The sequence below is a fragment of the Coregonus lavaretus genome (assembly GCF_964263955.1).
Source record: "Coregonus lavaretus genome assembly, chromosome: 6".
Lineage (NCBI taxonomy): Eukaryota > Metazoa > Chordata > Actinopteri > Salmoniformes > Salmonidae > Coregonus > Coregonus lavaretus.
In genome coordinates, this window is record NC_139993.1 from 36,823,182 (window position 1) to 36,844,239 (window position 21,058).

The 21,058-nt window shown below is 42.4% G+C and overlaps 1 protein-coding gene across 1 annotated transcript in view; it reads right to left on the minus strand.

Annotated features, from left to right (window-relative positions):
- LOC311130487 (RNA polymerase II elongation factor ELL-like) overlaps nucleotides 1–20,433 on the minus strand; it is a 39,124-nt gene extending 18,691 nt beyond the window's left edge. Inside the window, exons 1-2 of the mRNA XM_084163236.1 lie at nucleotides 20,277–20,433; nucleotides 2,903–2,947 (exon numbers count right to left, since the gene is read on the minus strand). Coding sequence (XP_084019362.1) covers nucleotides 2,903–2,947; nucleotides 20,277–20,411 — 180 coding nt within the window. The 5' untranslated portion in view covers nucleotides 20,412–20,433. The remainder of the gene's footprint in view (nucleotides 1–2,902; nucleotides 2,948–20,276) is intronic.
- Nucleotides 20,434–21,058: the final 625 nt, after the last annotated feature.

The following is a 21,058-nucleotide window of genomic DNA, read 5'->3' on the forward strand; positions in this document are numbered from 1 at the left end:
CATGCTGGAATACCCATCCACGACCCATTTTCAATGCCCTGGCTGAGGGAAGGAGGTTCTCACCCAAGATTTGACGGTACATGGCCCCGTCCATCGTCCCTTTGATGCGGTGAAGTTGTCCTGTCCCCTTAGCAGAAAAACACCCCCAAAGCATAATGTTTCCACCTCCATGTTTGACGGTGGGGATGGTGTTCTTGGGGTCATAGGCAGCATTCCTCCTCCTCCAAACACGGCGAGTTGAGTTGATGCCAAAGAGCTCCATTTTGGTCTCATCTGACCACAACACATTCACCCAGTTCTCCTCTGAATCATTCAGATGTTCATTGGCAAACTTTAGGCAGGCATGTTTATGTGCTTTCTTGAGCAGGGGGACCTTGCGGGCGCTGCAGGATTTCAGTCCTTCACGGCGTAGTGTTTTACCAATTGTTTTCTTGGTGACTATGGTCCCAGCTGTCTTGAGATCATTGACAAGATCCTCCCATGTAGTTCTGGGGTGATTCCTCACCGTTCTCATGATCATTGCAACTCCACGAGGTGAGATCTTGCATGGAGCCCCAGGGCGAGGGAGATTGACAGGTCTTTTGTGTTTCTTCCATTTGCGAATAATCGCACCAACTTGTCACCTTCTCACCAAGCTGCTTGGCGATGGTCTTGTAGACCATTCCAGCCTTGTATAGGTCTACAATCTTGTCCCTGACATCCTTGGAGAGCTCTTTGGTCTTGGCCATGGTGGAGAGTTTGGAATCTGATTGATTGCTTCTGTGGACAGGTGTCTTTTATACAGGTAACAAGCTGAGATTAGGAGCACTCCCTTTAAGAGTGTGCTGCTAATCTCAGCTCGTTACCTGTATAAAAAGACACCTGGGAGCCAGAAATCTTTCTGATTGAGAGGGGGGTCAAATACTTATTTCCCTAATTAAAATGCAAATCAATTTATAACATTTTTGACATGCGTTTTTCAGGATTTTTTTGGTTGTTATTCTGTCTCTCACTGTTCAAATAAACCTAGCATTAAAATTATAGACTGATAATTTCTTTGTCAGTGGGCAAACGTACAAAATCAGCAGGGGATGAAATACTTTTTTCCCCCTCACTGTATGTACACTGGAACTTCACGTAGACATGTTACTATCAGGTGGTGACTGACAACCCTCTTTAAAACCTTGTTAATCCACAAAAACCAGTGCACCTCCATAAAACCACTGCACTGCGTCTAGCCATAACCAGACAGTCTGGAAGCAGCGTTCTCCCAGAGGAAATGCTAAGACAAAATTATGCATTTTACTACTAAAACATGGAGCAAGCATTCAAATGAGAAAAAGGGAGCATGGAAAAAGGTAAGTTTATCCTTAACAAAAAGCTGAATGAACAGCACACTCCAGTGCACCCTCTGCCCCAGACAGACACGGTTCCCCACCCTACCCCCTCTACCATTTGAAAAGCAAGTGGATTTTAAACAGCCATTTCCAACCCCCTTCTCCCTCCAGCTCCTCTCATTTTGCACGGTGTCCAGCAAACAAAGGCTCTTTTCAGGCCGGTGGGACTCGGGAGGACTGGCCCTTCACAGCAGCTCCTCTGGTCTCATCCTCAGCACTATAATTAATGAAACTGCAGAGGGAGAGGCTGTGTAAAGCAGGGGGCCATCATCGCTGGCACATACCTGTCCTCGCCAAATACAGCCAGATACACAGCCTGAGGAACACTGACACAAACAAGCAGTATGTTCTTTGAGCTGGTTCTATTATGCCACCTTGACCCTGGAAGTGGCTGTGAATGAAAGCTCTGCCAATATGAATGAATGTTAATGCTATGGGTCTTACGGAGCAGCCGACATCATTTAGCAGCTTTCCCCCTCATTCATTAGCATTCCAGTGAACTCAGGAAAAAAGTTCACACCCAGCCCAGCCATGATTCAGCCATTAATCATAATTCAGCATGTAAAAACACCATATTTTCTAACCATCTGATCTCTCAAGTTGATAGGAGCAATTACTGATCCCTCCCCTCCCACTATAAGCATCTGAAATGAGAATAGTCAGGGAGGAAAGACGCAGGCATCTGATGGAGATATACGGCCATATGAAGAACGCAGCAGCTCCTTTAATACTCTCTAGCATGATCAAATATTACAGACTGAGGGTTATCCAAACAATATAAATTAGACACGTTAGCAAGATCTGTGGCACCGCTCCAGTTTAAGTTCTGACCTCTGACATGATAACAAATACATGAATCTAATCTACACAGTAAACACTACAGGGTAAAAGGCAAGACGTGAAAACTGTTTGAAAAGTGTTATCTTGTGTGATTCTGAAAATGGGGCCGCTCCACTGTGACCCAGTGAGCTTCGTTTGGTGGAGAAACAGACAAGCAGCGCTAAGTGTCTGGAACGCATACAGTGCTGCTCTTAATGAGAATGCAACAACACTCGCTTTAGAAAAAAAACTATTTTAATGCTACTGTAGAATGTATGGGTGAATTGTACAGGCTGATGCTGCTAGAACTGGAAGAGCATGTGATGGGTCTGGTCTGGGTCCTTGTCTCTCAGATAGGAGAGCTGTCTGTCCACCCTGGGAGGGGAACCTCTACTTGAGGGCTGCGAGTACAGCCGTGCTCATCCTGCTCAGTGCAGATGTAATTGTAGTCATGCTAAAATTACAGGAAAATCTTATCCTGCCAGTCACCCGCAGACAACAAATACAGCTCACTGCAGCTACAGAGGCAGTTTAGTCAGTGCCTGGTTATACGCACAGGACCCAGTCACTGAGTTAATCATTCTTTACTGATAGGAAAATGTAGTCTGTGGTGCAAACTAAACATATCATTTACTGACAGTGATCACAATTGTACTCGGGATAGATACAAATTTAAAAAGGTTTATAAAAACTACGAATGCACTTACCCCTTGGCTTCCAGTAAATCGGATCAGCGGTTGTGAAGACAGTCCCTGAGAGAAATGGACGAGGACAAATTAACACAGTCACATTGAAAAATTTGATAATACTGAACAAGTGGATTTAGTGGGTCAAAATTCATAGATCCTGCTTGGTGGGGTAACGTAGTGGAATGTTCAGTAAAGCCCACTCAAGGTGACAGGCACACTGAACAAAGCACTGCAATACTAGAGAAATCAAACCATATCAAAATTACCCTTGTTATGCATCTTCAAATAGTCTAGGCATACAAAAAAAGTGAGTAATCTTGATAATCTTTGAACATTATGGGACTAATCGGTCAAGCAGCTTCCCCTTTCCCACAGTAGTAACAGGTGAGGAAGCAGCCCCTTTCTTTCCCATGTGCATACTAACTCAGTGGGATCACTGTTAGCATGGAGCTTTTTAAAATGTCATTTTTGGATGAGGGGTAACGACCTTCTTCTGTATTTCACATCAACCACTCAAATTACGAGTTTATTCTGGACCTGCCCCTGTGCAGTGGAAATTGCCTCGCAATCCGCTCCAACTCTCTAAATGTTGAGGCCTTGCTATCGCTTAACCCATTAAACCATCCCTTTAGAGGGTGACAGGATTGAAATGCAAAGCAAACAGCAGGCAATCAACTTCAATCAGCTTAGCTTCCTTCCCCGTTTTCATGTTTGTGTTCGCCTACATAGACACATGAGCTGACAGATACACAGGCATATCCAGCAGAAAATCGGTACGCATAAAAAGCAGCATGCCAGTTGCTGGGCAGTAAATTGTGGTGTCCTCATTTGTTTTTCATCACAGGCTATTCATTGTAACAGCCAGCCAATCAGAATGGTGTTCCTGGTGATAACATTTTCTTTTTTTCTTTTCTTTTTAAGCTGTTAGCAGCCCCCAGATGAGGCTCATAAATATGAAGTTACGGGGTACAAACACTCAAAATCGGTGAATATGAATATTTGTAGCTACTTTAAGTAAATACCTGCAGTCAATTTGTGCAATACGTTAGGAGATAAACATTGCATTCTTCATTTCATCCGTCACATTATGTACAGTAGCTTACGGTAGTCCTCAGTCACGTAGTGTTTGTTTACAAGCACACAACGACAAGAGACCGGAGCCTTGTGAGCCACTCACTGTTGTGCAGCATGCGCCAGGTGATCTAATTACATTATGGAATTCACAGCTAAATGTTTGCCAGCTAGTTATCTTATAAATATTAAGTTAACGGTCTAAAATGTGCTAAATGCTCTGCAGTTGTGCATTTGGTTTGCTAATTTAGTAGCTAGTTATCTAGCTAAGTGGTTAGCTTCTTCCAAAATCAAGTATTCGCTTGGTAACAGCAGAGAATCCCCTCCTGGATCAAGAGCCTTGCTGGCTAATATTTGTTTTGTGCATGCAGCAAACTAAGTAGCATTTTTTAGTTACTTTTATAGTTTAGGTCAGAAACAGTACAAAATGTCCGCAATGCGCTCGTTAGCATTTAGTTAGCGTTGTCTGAGGATTCCTTAGTATTTGTTAGCATTTTGTTAGCATTCTGGTAAGTGACGTTTTTTGGGCTTTGAATATGAATCCTTTTAAAATAAATACCTGCAGTCAACTTGTGCACTACGTAACAGATAATGCAGATCACGTTCATCATTTCACCCACTAGATAATTTTTCATTATGAAGCCTACAGGTACTAGTTTCCCAAAAAACTGCAGTTTGAGCCAGTCACGTGTTTGTTTACAAAGAAGCAAAATGAGCAAAATGGGAGCATCTTGAGCGGAGTCACTCCTGCAGCGGAACTTAAGTGAGGTGATCAAGTTACACTTGTGTGAATTTCAATACTCCATTTTTGCCAGATATAAGATATATATATATATATAAATAACTATTACATTAACTCTAAGATGTGCCAAATACATTTTCTCCAGCTAGGTTTTGCTAACATAAGCTTGCAAGATTCTTGCTAACAGCAGTAGAGACAATCCCCTCCTGGATTAAGATCATTGCTGTCTAATATTTGTTTTGTGTGTGCTGCAAACTCCGTTTTGAGATACTTGCTTAACTTTATGAGCTGGGTTGTCGGTCCTCGTAGTAAATGTTCGCATGTGCTCGTTAGCATTTACCTAGGATCCGCTATGAGAATTCCTTAGTCCTTGTTAGCATTCTGGTAAGTGATGTTCTGTGAGCTTTCTTTACGTTAATTTTTTATTTATTTATTTTAATACATCCCTTGTGTGCACTACCGGTAATACCATATATATATATATATATATATATATATATATATATATATATATATATATATATATCCCGGGATGGCACAGGCACGGTATGAAGGTATGGATTTCTGGATACCACCCAACCCTAGATCACAATGTACCCAACAGCACAGCCAATTCATATCAAATGCATCATGACATAAGAAGACGAAAGAAACCTAAATCAGTTGTGTGAATAGCCATGAGAATTACTTCATCAAAAGCCTAATAGAACAATAAACAAAAAAAGTTGTGATCAAATCCTTTTTCAATGTTGTGAGCAAAATAACTTTGGTAAACAAGTTGTACACAAACTTCCATCCATAGCACATGAGGTTCTGGAGCGCCATCACAGTGTAATCATCCTTTCAACCTACAACAAAGCCTGACCGTGTCCGAATGTGTGGAAGAAAAATAAGATGGTTTAAGAAGAGACGCTGGTGTTTAACTCCAACAAGTGCCCCCTTTCACCTTAGGTAAAGCTTTAAACCTATTACACAATGGTGTACACTGCTAAAGAAGCCATGGTAGCAGCACAGCAGGGCACGTCAGTGAATAGCCTACTCTATCCAAGTCAAGCAGACCTAGCCATAAACATACCACTACTGAGGAAACTTTTGGTTGCATGATAGGAGACTTGACAAGAGCATAACATGACATTCTTGATAGGAGACAAAGCACAAAAGCTTGAATAAGTTAGCCTAGCCTGCCCATCACACATTAATGTAATGAATAAAAGGAACAATATTCTGAGGGAAAATGCTTGACAACTCTGCCAAGCAAGAGGAAGTCCCTCTAGTTTCCTTCCTCATTGACACGTCTGGAGATAACATGTGAACCATAAAGCGAGGCTAGCCTGCCCAGAACACAGAAGGGCCTTTGGAAAGAGCAGGGTCCCACTGCCACTGAGGGAATGCTGGCACTGCAGAACACCCAACCACTGACTACTGACACTGAACGAGGGCCCTATAAAATGTGCTTTATTTTGTGTCAGAGATGCAAGAGAGATCAGGAAACTTGATTTTTTTTTATACATGTATTTATCCCCTTATTTTAGGCACTAAATCTTTATATATACAGTCATGGTCAAAAGTTTTGAGAATGACACAAGTATTGCTTTTCAAAGTTTGCTGCTTCAGTGTATTTAGATATTTTTGTCAGATGTTACTGTGGTATACTGAAGTATAATTACAAACATTCCATAAGTGTCAAAGGCTTTTATTGACAATTACATTAAGTTTATGCAAAGAGTCAATATTTGCAGTGTTGACCCTTCTTTTTCAAGACCTCTGCAATCCGCCCTGGCATGCTGTCAATTAACTTCTGGGCTACATCCTGACTGATGGCAGCCCATTCTTGCATAATCAATGCTTGGAGTTTGTCAGAATTTGTGGGGTTTTGTTTGTCCACCCGCCTCTTGAGGATCGACCACAAGTTCTCAATGGGATTAAGGTCTGGGGAGTTTCCTGGCCATGGACCCAAAATGTCGATGTTTTGTTCCCCGAGCCACTTAGTTCTCACTTTTGCCTTATGGCAAGGTGCTCCATCATGTGGAAAAGGCATTGTTCGTCACCAGACTGTTCTTGGATGGTTGGGAGAAGTTGCTCTCAGAGGATGTGTTGGTACCATTCTTTATTCATGGCTGTGTTCTTAGGCAATATTGTGAGTGAGCCCACTCCCTTGGCTGAGAAGCAACCCCACACACGAATGGTCTCATGATGCTTTACTGTTGGCATGACACAGGACTGATGGTAGCGCTCACCTTGTCTTCTCCGGACAAGCTTTTTTCCGGATGCCCCAAACAATCGGAAAGGGGTTTCAGAGAAAATGACTTTACCCCAGTCCTCAGCAGTCCAATCCCTGTACCTTTTTCAGAATATCAGTCTGTCCCTGATGTTTTTCCTGGAGAGAAGTGGCTTCTTTGCTGCCCTTCTTACATTTACGTCATTTAGCAGACGCTCTTATCCAGAGCGACTTACACACCAGGCCATCCTCCAAAAGAATTCGCATCACTGTGCATGCAGATGCACTCACACCTGCCTGCTGCCATTCCTGTGCAAGCGCTGCACTGGTGGTGCCCCGATCCCGCAGCTGAATCAACTTTAGGAGACGGTCCTGGCGCTTGCTGGACTTTCTAGGGCGCCCTGAAGCCTTCTTCACAACAATTGAATCTCTCTCCTTGAAGTTCTTGTTGATCCGATAAATGGTTGATTTAGGTGCAATCTTACTAGCAGCAATATCCTTGCCTGTGAAGCCCTTTTTGTGCAAAGCAATGATGACGGCATGTGTTTCCTTGCAGGTAACCATAGTTAGAGGAAGAACAATGATTTCAAGCACCACCCTCCTTTTAAAGCTTCAGTCTGTTATTCTAACTCAATCAGCATGAGAGTGATCTCCAGCATTGTCCTCGTCAACACTCACCTGTGTTAACGAGAGAATCACTGACATGTCAGCTGGTCCTTTTGTGACAGGGCTGAAATGCAGTGGAAATGTTTTTTGGGGGGATTAAATTCATTTTCAATTAATTGCAACTCATCTGATCACTCTTCATAACATTCTGGAGTATATGCAAATTGCAATCATAAAAACTGAGGCAGCAGACTGAAAATTAATATTTGTGTCATTCTCAAAACTTTTGACCACAACTGTACACACTTCCATTATTTTTTTTAAACTGGTACCGGGGACCTTCAGACGAGTCGTGAGGCTTGTGGAGGTCCTAGAGCAAAACGGAGGACACCATCGTGTTCTTGAGAATCTCATCTTTCAATAGAGTGTAGTTTGTAGGCCAAACTGTTTGGACACTACATTCGATTATGTGAGAAGACGTCTCATGGTCTGACAAACACCGCTCTAGCTCTGCCACCTTTCACTGTAGATGCGGAAGGTCGATATCGGTGGATGTGGTGGATTGACACACAACCCATGTAGCTTAGACGGATTTTGATGGGGATTTTTTGATTATGTTAATTCGATTTCCGCAGGGGTGTGACCATTGTAGGCTAAGGGTTAATGCAAGTGAGCACTAGCAAGAGACCATTACTAGAGATCCTGGTTCGAATCCAGGCTCTGTCGTAGCCGGCCGCGACCGGGAGACTCATGGGGCGGCGCACAATTGGCCCAGCGTCGTCCAGGGTAGGGGAGGGAATGGCCGGCAGGGATGTAACTCAGTTGGTAGAGCATGGCGTTTGCAACGCCAGGGTTGAGGGTTCGATTCCCACGGGGGGCCAGTATGAAAAAATTTAATAAAAAGAAAGATTATGTATGCACTGACTAACTGTAAGTCGCTCTGGATAAGAGCGCCTGCTAAATGACTAAAATGTAAATGTTATTATTTTATATTGTCGAATTCCATTTTAAATGTCTGGATTCCACGTTCTCCGCGATGCAGATTTTATAGGGCCCTACTGAACACAGCCACAGAGCTCACACTGGCAGCTGAGGACATATCACTTTCAACAGGGTAGCCCCTGGCCTGCATACTTTCCCATTACTCATAATGTGAAATACAAGTTATAGCTATGTTTTTGTGTTCTCAAATCAAGGGTGACTTTTCTTGACACACATCAAAAAGGTAATATGTACGTGTTCAGGTTCCTCCTTTGCCACATCCTTCTGAGAATGAGGTGGTAACTTGAACACACTGTGGTGAATGTAGATTCAGTGCAATTGGGCATAAAGACAATACACAATACATTTATTAAAACCAACAACCGTCGTCAGATTTGAATGACAATACAACCCCTCCCTTTCCTGGGAAGAGATCCACTCTGGTTTTACCTAGACATGTGCTCAGTCCAACCAGCCAGCCAGACCTTTAATGGAGCCTGCACATTTAGTCCCCCACACTACTGCAATGTAAAACAGAGCACCGAATTTAGCTCCCCCATCCCCCTCCACCACTCTACTGACAGAGTGCAACACTCAGCCTGTTCATTTGAATGGGCTGCTGACATGTCACTATTCTCTGGGACTGGAGCCCAGAATGTTCTACAGAGCTAACCTTAGGAGAGAATGTGGCTCCTGACTAGGTCCGGGATGATACCAGTATTGCGATACTAGTTAGTGTCGCGGCAAGAAAACAAAACACGAAGCAGATTTAACTTCTTTAGGAAAACAGCCCTAATGTTGGAAACAAAGATCACGTAATCGAGTCACATTTATTTACTTTCCAAGCTATAGCACACAATATTATACATACAGTAGGTTTTTAAAGGACCAAAGAGTTGTCTGCTTTGTGTTTAAATTTTGCCCTACTTCTGACCGTGTCTCAATGACAGGGCGATGGAAGTTCACACAACACAGTGACAGGGCCATGGAAGTTCACACAACACCGTGACTCAGTGACAGGGCCATGGAAGTTCACACAACACCGTGACTCAGTGACAGGGCCATGGAAGTTCACAACACCGTGACTCAATGACAGGGCCATGGAAGTTCACAACACCGTGACTCAGTGACAGGGCCATGGAAGTTCACAACACCGTGACTCAGTGACAGGGCCATGGAAGTTCACAACACCGTGACTCAATGACAGGGCCATGGAAGTTCACAACACCGTGACTCAATGACAGGGCCATGGAAGTTCACACAACACCGTGACTCAATGACAGGCCCATGGAAGTTCACACAACACCGTGACTCAATGACAGGCCCATGGAAGTTCACACAACACCGGAGAATGGCCAAATGCTGGTGTCATGCAACAAAGTAAGAGACATCTGATCGAGTCTAGGCCCAAGATTTCTACTCTCTGGGGAGTACCTTTGTAAGACAAAGACTGATAAGACGAGGCTAGAATAGAGAGTTGAGCGATGGTGATCCTTCAACATTCACCTGTTGGCAATTTAATGAGTGGTTTGAACACTGGGATGTTATTGACCTGCAGACTAGTTGGCAAAGAGTCAGCTGTCTGACAGGTTATCTGCATGCGAAGAGAAGGCAGATATGCACAGATCCATTCCTGCCAAAGCAAAAGCACAGCACAATGGTTTTCACTGGTGCTTTCCCCTTTTAATGTTAGGCTACATTCTATTTGGATTACAGACCTGCAATAGAAGAGACAAGAATAGTTAGTCCTAATCCCCATCCACATGAACCTGCCAGTAACCAGACTAACCTATGACTAGAATGTCATGTGTCAGGGTCAGTAGGAGGGCTACTCCTAAAACATTGAAGGCCTCAATGTTCACTGTGCATTTTGCACCAATTCAACATCCCTATAGATAATTTCAACAGTGCCGTGGTGTTTCCCTCATCTCTCTGGGGAGATATTTGCACTATTATAAAACACTGGTTGAAAGTTTAAACACAATGTAACATAAACGCTCACAACTCAATGAGGGTCATTGTGTTGGCTTATTTGGAATCACGTCAAAGGGGTCTCAACAGTTCTTTGAAACAAATTAATTAAATAAAGTCAAAGAACTGCTAAACGTAATAAACCACATAGGCCTAAAACAACTTAAAATGAATGATTGACAGAAGAGGCTCAGTTTTCACATGGATTTTGAAAACTGACGACGTAGCACCATTGTTCCACTCTTTTGAAAACTAAATCAATACACTACATGAGTTTAGGCTAGTTTGCAACAGCCGTCTTTGTAGAGGAACGGAGCAATCAAATTGACATTTCTAAGAAGCTTCTACAAACAGCAGAAATTGGAACTTGAAATCAACGACGCCTATCAGCGTTCAACAACTCATCGTTCAACACAAGTCAAATCCAAGCGCGTCACCAAGCTCGGGACCCTGGGACTGAACACCATTCCTCTGCAACTGGATCCTAGACTTCCTGACAGGTCGCCCCCAGGTGGTGAGGGTAGGCAACAACACTTCCGCAACGCTGACCGTCAACACGGGCGCCCCTCAGGGGTGTGTGCTTATATCAGCGCATGTCAAATCACCCACATAATACCATCCTACTATGGGACATTAGCTAACCTATGACACAGGAACTAAGAGTAAGGACATATGCTGTTATGAGGATCAGGATCCTCCTGAATTTTCCAGGACTCATCTGTGGAGGTCGTCAGAGGGCAGTGGAACAGAGCAACTACCCGCGTGGGCCAATGGCCTCGGACATGGTGTTAAGATCCAACAGCTCATTTCCACACGCAGTGGTGGCACCAGACCAGCTCTCAGAAGGACAGGACTGGACATTGTCTGGGGACAGCTACCAACACTTGACTACTGGGTCATGTTTACATGGACTCTTTTATAGTGCAATGACTAGACAAGAGACCTAGCAAGAATGCAAGTTAGGTCTGCTCTGTACACATTGACACCAGGCCGTCCGGTGTGACTAGCCCACGGGAGTCATATATGGCTGTGGTTATGGTCTCGCTAATGCCCCATTTGTTCTGTTCAAACTGGGGAGTCAACGTTCCTTAAATATCCATGGCACCAGGGCTGGCTGACCAGCATGAAGCAACAAAATCTGGACCAGTCGCTGTTACTTCCCACAGGGTCGGAAACCTGCCCTGTATCATCCCAGATAGCATGATACAAAAACTTCCAAAGTGTGTTCTGTGTCAAATAAGAAAATGACATGAGTTTCAGATAACTGGACTACTGTTTAACAAATGGGCAACAAGTGGAAAGAATGTACATTCTATTTTGGCTTATTTCAACTGTTGGATTGAGCGATTGGGTGGAAATGGTGTGTTCCATCCTCATAAAGACACGTTTCCAGTGACAGCCAATCGAAGGCCTTCACCTGGAGAGGCAACAAAAGTGCATACTAAATAGGATAGAGGACAGCTCATTAAAGCTCAATCAGTCCCTTGTCTCTGGTGTCAAGGGGAAAAAGTAAACCCAGAGCACTCCTGGTGCCCGCCAGAAAACTCAAAGGGTTTAGCCAAGACTGAAAAGGCTCTCCAAAGACAGGATACGAGGCATCTCCTGTGCTAGTTTGTGAAGCTACTTGTATCAAGTATCTCTGTAAGCCTACTAGCAAGACTGGCTCACATGTGAGAAAGAAAACAAAATAAAAATATAAAATGGTAAAATGTTTTGGCTTAGCTTATCAATTGAAAACTGGTTTGAAATTAGAAACACTTCTCTTCACCCTTTTATCATAGATAGAGCTCAATGCTCTGGTATGCTGGAGGCTTTAGGGGTGATGTAGGCCTACTGCGTAAGGAACATACTGTAAAAATTCACACTGCCTGCACAGAAGCCTAGAATAACCTGGCCATTACCTCACCCATTGAAACCAAAAGGCTTTGGGCCAAAACATCATTGTCAATGATCCCAGAGGGACACCAAAAGTTCAACTATCTATTTTGCTGAAATATTGTAGGTGCCATCTTGAAGGTATTGACAGGATTTCATTCACTGGATACTTTTCTAAAAAAGGTTACTGCTGAAGTAACTGGAGGCATCTGGCGGCAAAATATACATCTCGATGAAAACCAGCAGCCGGTTGAATAAACACTACCTATCAAAAAACAACAGAAGAAGATGGTACAGCAATAGAATGTTGTTCTGAAAAGTTATTGGACGGTATTCAATTCTTTACAACCTGCGCTTGTCTGACAATTGGGGGATATGTAGGGTAGAGGACGACTGCTTCATCATAAAAAAGGCCACGTTTGAACACTTTGCGGTAGATTTACATCAAAGCTTCAAAGGATAAAATATCACATTAGGCCTTATATTTCCTAGTGTGTGTTAGTCTCCAGATTGGCAATCCCCAGAATGGAGCTCCAGTTCACTCTGTGCTTCCGCTCAGATGTGCAAGCAGAGGAACTGGCTGACATTGGCACTGCTCAAGTCAGACATGGATAACAGTCTGTCTGCCATGCTACCTGAGGACTATTGCATAATAAACGTAGACAGCACAAAGCTCTAAATGCTGTATAATAGGCTTGGGAGGTATAAAGTATACCCGGGTTATTTGGAGACAGCCACAGGATGGTTCTTCAATATCGTCAAAACTGTTTAAACTATTTCTTTGCTTTTTTTAAATTATAAAATTGAGTATTTGTATCTACTTTAAGTAAGTAACTGCAGTCAACTTGTGCAATACGTTAGGAGATAAAGATCACATTCCTCACTTCATCAGTCACAATTTTTCTTTATGAAGCTTGCCGGTAGTCCCGAGTCACGTGGTGTTTGTTTACAAGCACACAACGACGAGACCGGAGCCTTATAAGTCACTCACTGTTGTGCAGCACACGCCAGGTGATCTAGTTACAGTATGGAATTCAAAACAAAATATCTGCCAGCTATGTACCTTATCACTGTCTAAAATGTGCTGCATTTGTGCTTTCGGTTTGTTAATTTAGTAGCTAGTTAGCCATCTTGCTAAGTGGTTTGCTTATCCAAAATCAGGCTTCGCTTGGTAACAGCAGAGAATCCTCTCCTAGATCAAGAGCCTTGCTGTATAATGTGTTTTGAGCGTGTAGTAAACTGAGTAGCATTTAAGTTACTTGTACAGTTTAGGTCAGAGACTGTATAAAATGTTAGCAATGCGCTCGTTCGCATTCTCTATGCGATTTTACATGTACTTGTTAGCGTTGCTAACTTCCAGATTACAGAACCTCAGTGGAGTTTGAAAACAGTGCCCCTTGTTAGGCTTGGGCGGTATAGCGTATTTGGAAATAGCCACGGGATTGTTTTTCAATAACGTTGATACCGTTTAAACTATTCCTTTGAAGTTGTTCAATACATTTTAATATTTGTAGCTACATTATAGTCATTTAGCAGACGCTCTTATTCAGAGCGACTTACAGGCGCAATTAGGGTTAAGTGCCTTGCTCAAGGGCAGAGATTTTTCACCTAGTCGGCTCTGGGATTAGAACCAGCGACCTTTCGGTTACTGGCACAACGCTCTTAACCACTAAGCTACTTTTAAGTAAATACCTGCAGTCAACTTACAATACGTTAGGAGATTAAGAACGCGATCTGCTTTATTTCACCAGTCACATTATTTAACATTACAAAGCTTACCGTAGTTCCCCAGAACAGTTGAGCCAGTCACTCGACTTTGTCTTGGGCCTAACACCCGTGCCAATATATCCTCCAAACACCGGCTTCTCGGGCATTATCACTTAAACAGCACAACGGGAGAAAGTGGGAGCAGGTGAGTCCAGCTGTGTATTGACAGGGGTCCCATTTTATATTGAAAGCCAACAGTGTTTTTTGCTTCAATAGAGTGATCAGGGATATGCAACTATAGTTTTCCTTCACAGAAAATACATTAGTGCAACACATTCAGCAGAAAAATCGCTTAATTTTCATCAGATGACAGAAGTGCAACGCTATTTGGCTGGTAGCCACAAGTAAATGAGCTTACTATAAAAAGCAAAAACGCTGCATAGCCATCATATTTGTAATGTTTATTATAGAAAGAATGTGTTGCTTAAAGTTAATCTAGCATTTTACTGGAGAAAAGTAGCTACACACGTCAGAGTGCGGTCTGCTGATAGAATGCCATTCTGGAATTCTCATCTGAGTGGAGAATTGTAACTGAAGCGCGAAATTAGTCTGACGACGAGCAGAAATTACAATAAGAAGCATTTTACATCTGCGTTTACAAAATGCAGCAAGATATCTTACGCATTCTCTTTTTATCCCTGCGTGAAAAATGCAGAATTCTGCATTAACACAACCCCTAAGTTTAACTTGCAAGTTAATCTAAGTACGTGGCTGAATTAATAAGGTGACGGGGGCATCATAGTGTGTTCACTTTCTGCCGTGTTTGAGAAGCTAAAGCCCACTGGATGAGTTATTTGAACAGCTGCCACTATCTTAATTTCCTTAGGTTTTTTTTCTCCTCTCAGTTCTCGGCCTGTCTTCTTCGAGCAGAGCAGGCAGGCCCGTTGCCCTAGCGACGCCAGACTCCACACAGACACAGCGTGTAGCCTACACATTCTGTTCCAGAGCCAGTACTGTTCTTCCTTCAGACAAGCATGCACCAAAACTGTTAATTTGCACAATGTTTCTCGTTCACATTCGCTTGTAAATGTCCAAACTCACCAAAAATTACATTTGGTTGCGCCTACCTACACATGTAGAACTTTATGAGCTGGATTGCCTGTCTTTGCACTTCGTTTATTTTCGTTTGCGCTCGTTAGCATATTTAGCTAGCAGCCTCCATTGAAAATTCGCTAATACTTGTGCTAATTTTGTTAGCATTCTGGTCGTAGACACCCGTTTTTTGGCACCCCCTTGTGTACTAAGCCGGTAACACCGTATATCCTGTTATGAGAGATAGATGGTATGACGATTTGAAAATCTGATTACCACCCAACCCTACCCCTTGTTTTCTGTGCCGGTGTTTCGAATATCCTTGTATGGCACAAGGTCGGTATGAAGGTATGACAATCTGGATACCGCCCAAGCCTACTGTATAATACCATTCTCTGAGGAGGACTTGACCTAGACAAAAATAATGAATCATTGGAAGGTAAAATAGGATGTGTTAAAACAATACTTTTTATATACCATATATTATAAGTTTTCCTCCAGGTCAACATGAGGCCAGAGGTCTAAGTGAACTGGCAGTGCTTAACTCTGTATTCCATCTACAACGATCGTTTAATTTCACAAAGAAAGGAGCAATAAAATATGTCATTATACTGTGTGTTTGGAATAGACAGAACTCCCCAGACAGGGAACTCACTTCACAGCTGTTTATCCTGGACACAGATATCAAAACTGGAGCACAAGGCATTGTTTGTCATCTTAACTTTCCTCCCTTCTTTGCGGTGTCTGAGCTTTTTCAAGACGGATCTTATTTTGTCTGTCTGTGGCCAGCTGGCTACAGGACTGAGGGAAAACACCCCCTTAATGATGCAGGATTTACCTCTTACCCATCCCAGATTCAGCTTCCAACCCACTGTGCTCCATACCCAGAGGGGTCAAAAGGGGGTCAACGGCGCCCTCTAAGACGTAAACGCTGTCTAGCTAGGCCAACCTGTGACTTAAGGCATCAGCATGCTTCAGTTCGGCTAGCAGAACATGGCTAGGCGAACGAGGGTGCTCACATACTCCCTTAAAAAGACCTTCGCTAGAAAAACAAAGAGAAAAAACAGCAATAGTATCGTTTGTCCATTTTGAGACAAAAATATATGTTATATTGGAGATTCATTAAATAGCCACTCTTTGCTTGAGGACAGCTTTGCACACTCTTGGCATTCTCTCAAACAGCTTCATGTGGTAGTCACCTGGAATGCATTTCAATTAACAGGTGTGCCTTGTTAAAAGTTAATTTGTGTAATTTCTTTCCTTCTTAATGCGTTTGAGACAATCAGTTGTGTTGTGACAAGGTAGGGGTGGTATACAGAATAGTCCTATTTGGTAAAAGACAAAGTCCATATTATGGCAAGAACAGCTCAAATAAGCAAAGAGAAACGACAGTCCATCATTTCTTTAAGACATGAAGGTCAGTCAATCCGGAACATTTCAAGAACTTTTAAAGTTTCTTCAAGTGCAGTCGCAAAAACCATCAAGCGCTACGATGAAATTGGCTCTCATGAGGACCGCCACAGGAATGGGAGACCCAGAGTTACCTCTGCTGCAGAGGATAAGTTCATTGGAGTTACCAGCCTCAGAAATTGCAGCCCAAATAAATGCTTCACAGAGTTCAAGTAACAGACATCTCAACATCAACTGTTCAGAGGAGACTGCATGAAATCAGACATTCATGGTTGAATTGCTGCAAAGAAACCACTACTAAGGGATACCAATAAGAAGAAGAGACTTGCTTGGGTCAAGAAACACGAGCAATTGACATTAGACCGGTGGAAATCTGTCCTTTGGTCTGATGAGTCCAAATTGGAGATTTTTGGTTCCAACTGCTGTGTCTTTGTGAGACGCAGAGTAGGTGAAAGGATGATCTCTGCATGTGTGGTTCCCATCTTGAAGCATGGAGGAGGTGGTGTGATGGTGTGGGGATGCTTTGCTGGTGAATCTGTCTGTGATTTATTTAGAATTCAAGGCACACTTAACCAGCATGGCTACCACAGCCTTCTGCAGCGATACGCCATGCCATCCCATCTGGTTTGCGCTTAGTGGGACTATCATTTGTTTTTCAACAGGACAATGACCCAACACACATCCAGGCTGTGTAAAGGCTATTTGACCAAGAAGGAGAGTGATGTAGTGCTGCATTAGATGAACTGGCCTCCACAATCACCCGACCTCAACCCAATTTAGATGGTTTGGGATGAGTTGGACCGCAGAGTGAAGGAAAAGCAGCCAACAAGTGCTCAGCATATGTGGGAACTCCTTCAAGACTGTTGGAAAAGCATTCCAGGTGAAGCTGGTTGAGAGAACGGCAAGAGTGTGCAAAGCTGTCATCAAGGCAAAGGGTGGTTATTTGAAGAATCTCAAATATAAAATATTTTGATTTGTTTTACTTTTTTGGTTACTACATGATTCCATGTGTTATTTCATAGTGTTGACATCTTCACTATTATTCTACAATGTAGAAAATAGTAAAAATAAAGAAAAACCCTTGAATGAGTAGGTGTTCCGATAGTGTATATGCACAAACTCTTCCGAACTGTTTCAGCTGGGAAGCATGAGGACACCTTTAGGGTGTATTCTTAAAAACCAGTGAATATAGGACAAGGTTTATACTATGACATACTGACATAGCTTAAAAGGATAGTTCACCCAAATTACATATGACAGCAATCCATGCTTTGGTTTCCCTGGCATCTTTTCCAAATGCATTTGCACAAATCCCATTTAATATTTATAGCACAAATCCTATTCAAGTCATGACACCGATTTTAGCATTTCTCGCACATCATGTTCAAATCTATAAGTGACTGTTGCGCTTCAATCAATTTTAGATACTTTCAGATGATTTGGACATAATGCTAATATCGGTCCCATGATTTGAATTGGATTTGTGACAAATGCTAAAATGTTAGCATTTGGAATCAGTGCAAGGGAAATAAAACCAAAGCATGGATTGCTGTCATACCTTGTCCATAGACTGATTACAGGGTACGGAAATCAATATGTAATTGTGTAAATTCTGTGAATATCACTTTAAGGGCTTACTCGGCATGTCTGTACGGGAGGACTTGTAAGTGCCTTGCTCAAGGGCACAGACAGATTTTTCACCTAGACGGCTTGGGGATTCGAACCAGCAACCTTTCGGTTACTGGCCTAACGCTCTTAACCTCCAGGAGATACATTTCAAAAAAAAAAAACGTAATTCCCTCAGCAATTATGAAAATGTCCTAGTAAGGGGCTGTATCTTTAACCATGTGTGCATTTAGCACAGCAACAAAAAAGCCAGATTCCCACAATTTGGCAATTAGACAACAGTACACAATGGAGCCTGGGGATGAAAGGCATAAAAAGTGCCACTATTCATCAACTACAAGGCTCCGTAATGTCCGCATCCTCTGAAATCAGTGACAAGCTTGGGCAGGGCAATAAAAGAGAAAAGCTATCCTGCATTGCCACAGATCACAGCGGTCCAATCCCTCCAGCTGAACTATCGCACATTTCATGCGTCATTCAACAGAATTGGCCAGTTCTCCACAAAATAATTTGTCAAACAAATTCCATACAGATTCCTGTAATTTCAAACACTTAAATTGACAATATTGGTGTGTCCAACATCAACTGTACTCCTAACAATGTAGCCTTTAAATCAATGTTTGTTTAGTGGGCAAGAATATGCAACAGCATTATGATACTAATAGGCAATACGCTTCAAAGACAAGCACAGCAGGATATCATCTATGTTCTTATTACCTACATCAAGGACACTGTTTAGTGTTACCAGGGTAGGTAGCTAATGTTAGTTTTCTTTGTGTGTCAAAGCTCACTGGCTATGTTGGGCACTTCCTCTTCCCTAACTCAATTTAAATACAAATCATAAAACTACTTGCCATACTAACTATAAAACTAGTTTGTTATACTGTAGCTAGCTGTGCATGACCAGGCTTTTCTCCGTCAAATATATTATGACACAGCCTGCCAGCCAGCTCCCCAAGTAGAATCAAGGTAGGCAGGGGACCTTTTAGATTGCTAGCAAGCAATTCAAAACAACTCTCAAAGTCCGTAACTGACTAACATCACCACAATAACATTGTTATTTACTAGCTGCCATTTTTATTTTTACCAGTCATCGAAATCGCTGTGAATGGGAGATGGTTAAACTGACCAAAAAAAACTGCAAGCTCGAGCAGGCAATTTGGGCTACTGATGGCTAGCCTCCAAGATAGCTCACTTTTCAAGACTGCCAGAAGCAAAACAGCGTAACCTAAGGGTTTTGATTGCACTTTACTTGTGGATTACAATTCATACATAGCTGGCTAGGTAGCTAGCTGATAATGTTGAACAAACGACATTGCTCGCCAGAGTTTACTGTTAGTTCAGCAAACTTAGTTAGCTACTAAACTTTGCCAAATATAATCGATTGGCCAAGTTGATAGTTCAACACCACTAGCTAGCTGTCTAGTTAACGTAGCTAACTATGTTTTTAGCTATATACACACTATATGGTTGGTTGTTATGCGCCCCTAGTTCCATTACTGACCGTGAATCAAAGGTTTAACATCAAAGCTAGGTAACTAGTTGGTTAGTTAATGTTAGCTAGTTAGCTTACTTTGTTACCTAGCTAATGTTAGTTAATCAAGTTGACCGTTAGCTAATCGATTCCGACTAGTGGTGGTAATGGCAAAACTAGATAACTGAATTCCTACTAACTTATGTTGACAAACACTTGTTATGAGAGTTAGCGAGCCTAGTTCGGGATAAAGCTAGTCGGCGTTTTATCTTGAAACGCATTGGCAGCTAACGTTACCAGCTTCATTTGCGACTACGTTCAGGTTTAAAAAATATAACTAAACTGGAAAAAAAAGAAATTATAGCTAGCTAACGTTACCTAGCTTAAAATGACGAAATTAGCTGAGAGTAATGAGTTAGCATCTAACTCATGTAAATAAATTAGTAGCTAACGTTGGCTAAGTGGCTATCGAGCCAATTAAGCTTGCTGGCTAGTGGAGCTGGTCAACCATGGCATGGCTTGTCAGCGAAGTACTAGCCACTTGCTAGCTCTGTCAGCCAACCAACAAAATAGACCCACTTTGTAGTTAAATAACAATTTACTTGAGTTCTTCACTTACCTTGCTGCTTTGATAACCTTCAAATGCTCTCAAGGCGCTGTCAGTGAGTTTTACGTGAAAGACGGAGACATTACTACCATTGCTCACTCGTCCACAGGACAATCCGTAGCACTGCTCCTCCTTCAACGCCGCCATCTTGCTACCATTTCCTCCACGCTCACGCACGAATTGCACTCCGTGGTAAACGCACAAAAACTACCATTAGCTTTACAATGAATATTCATATTACGTGCATTGCGTGATGAAGTCACAATTTAATACATTGAAACACGCTAAATAATATAAAAACATGTACACGCGACATAAGGGCGTCACATTATCAGGAGGATTAATCATAAACTGCTTATTTACTTCAATATAATGAGGCTTTGAGAATAGAATATGAATCATAAAAAACATGAGACATGTCTGGCCAGTGGCTACCAGGGTAAAGCAGATACACAACAGAGATGTGAGTAGGAAGAGGGAAACATTAGGTCACTGGACTACCTCAACAAGAAGTCAATATCTGACTGAATCCATCAGTTGGGAATGTCCAGTCAATAACAAATTGGTAGAAAACAAATAGGACATGAGAGGAAATGTTCTAGGTTGCTAGCTGTCAGCAAACTAGCAAAATAGACCCAAACTCATTCCACAGAGGGCAGAGTGTCTGCAGGTTTTATCGCTCCTCCCTTGTACTTGATTGATGAATTAAGGTCACTGATTAATTAGGAACTCCCCTCACCTGGCTGTATAGCTCTTAATTGGACACAAATTGAAAGGAGAAATCAAAAACCAAC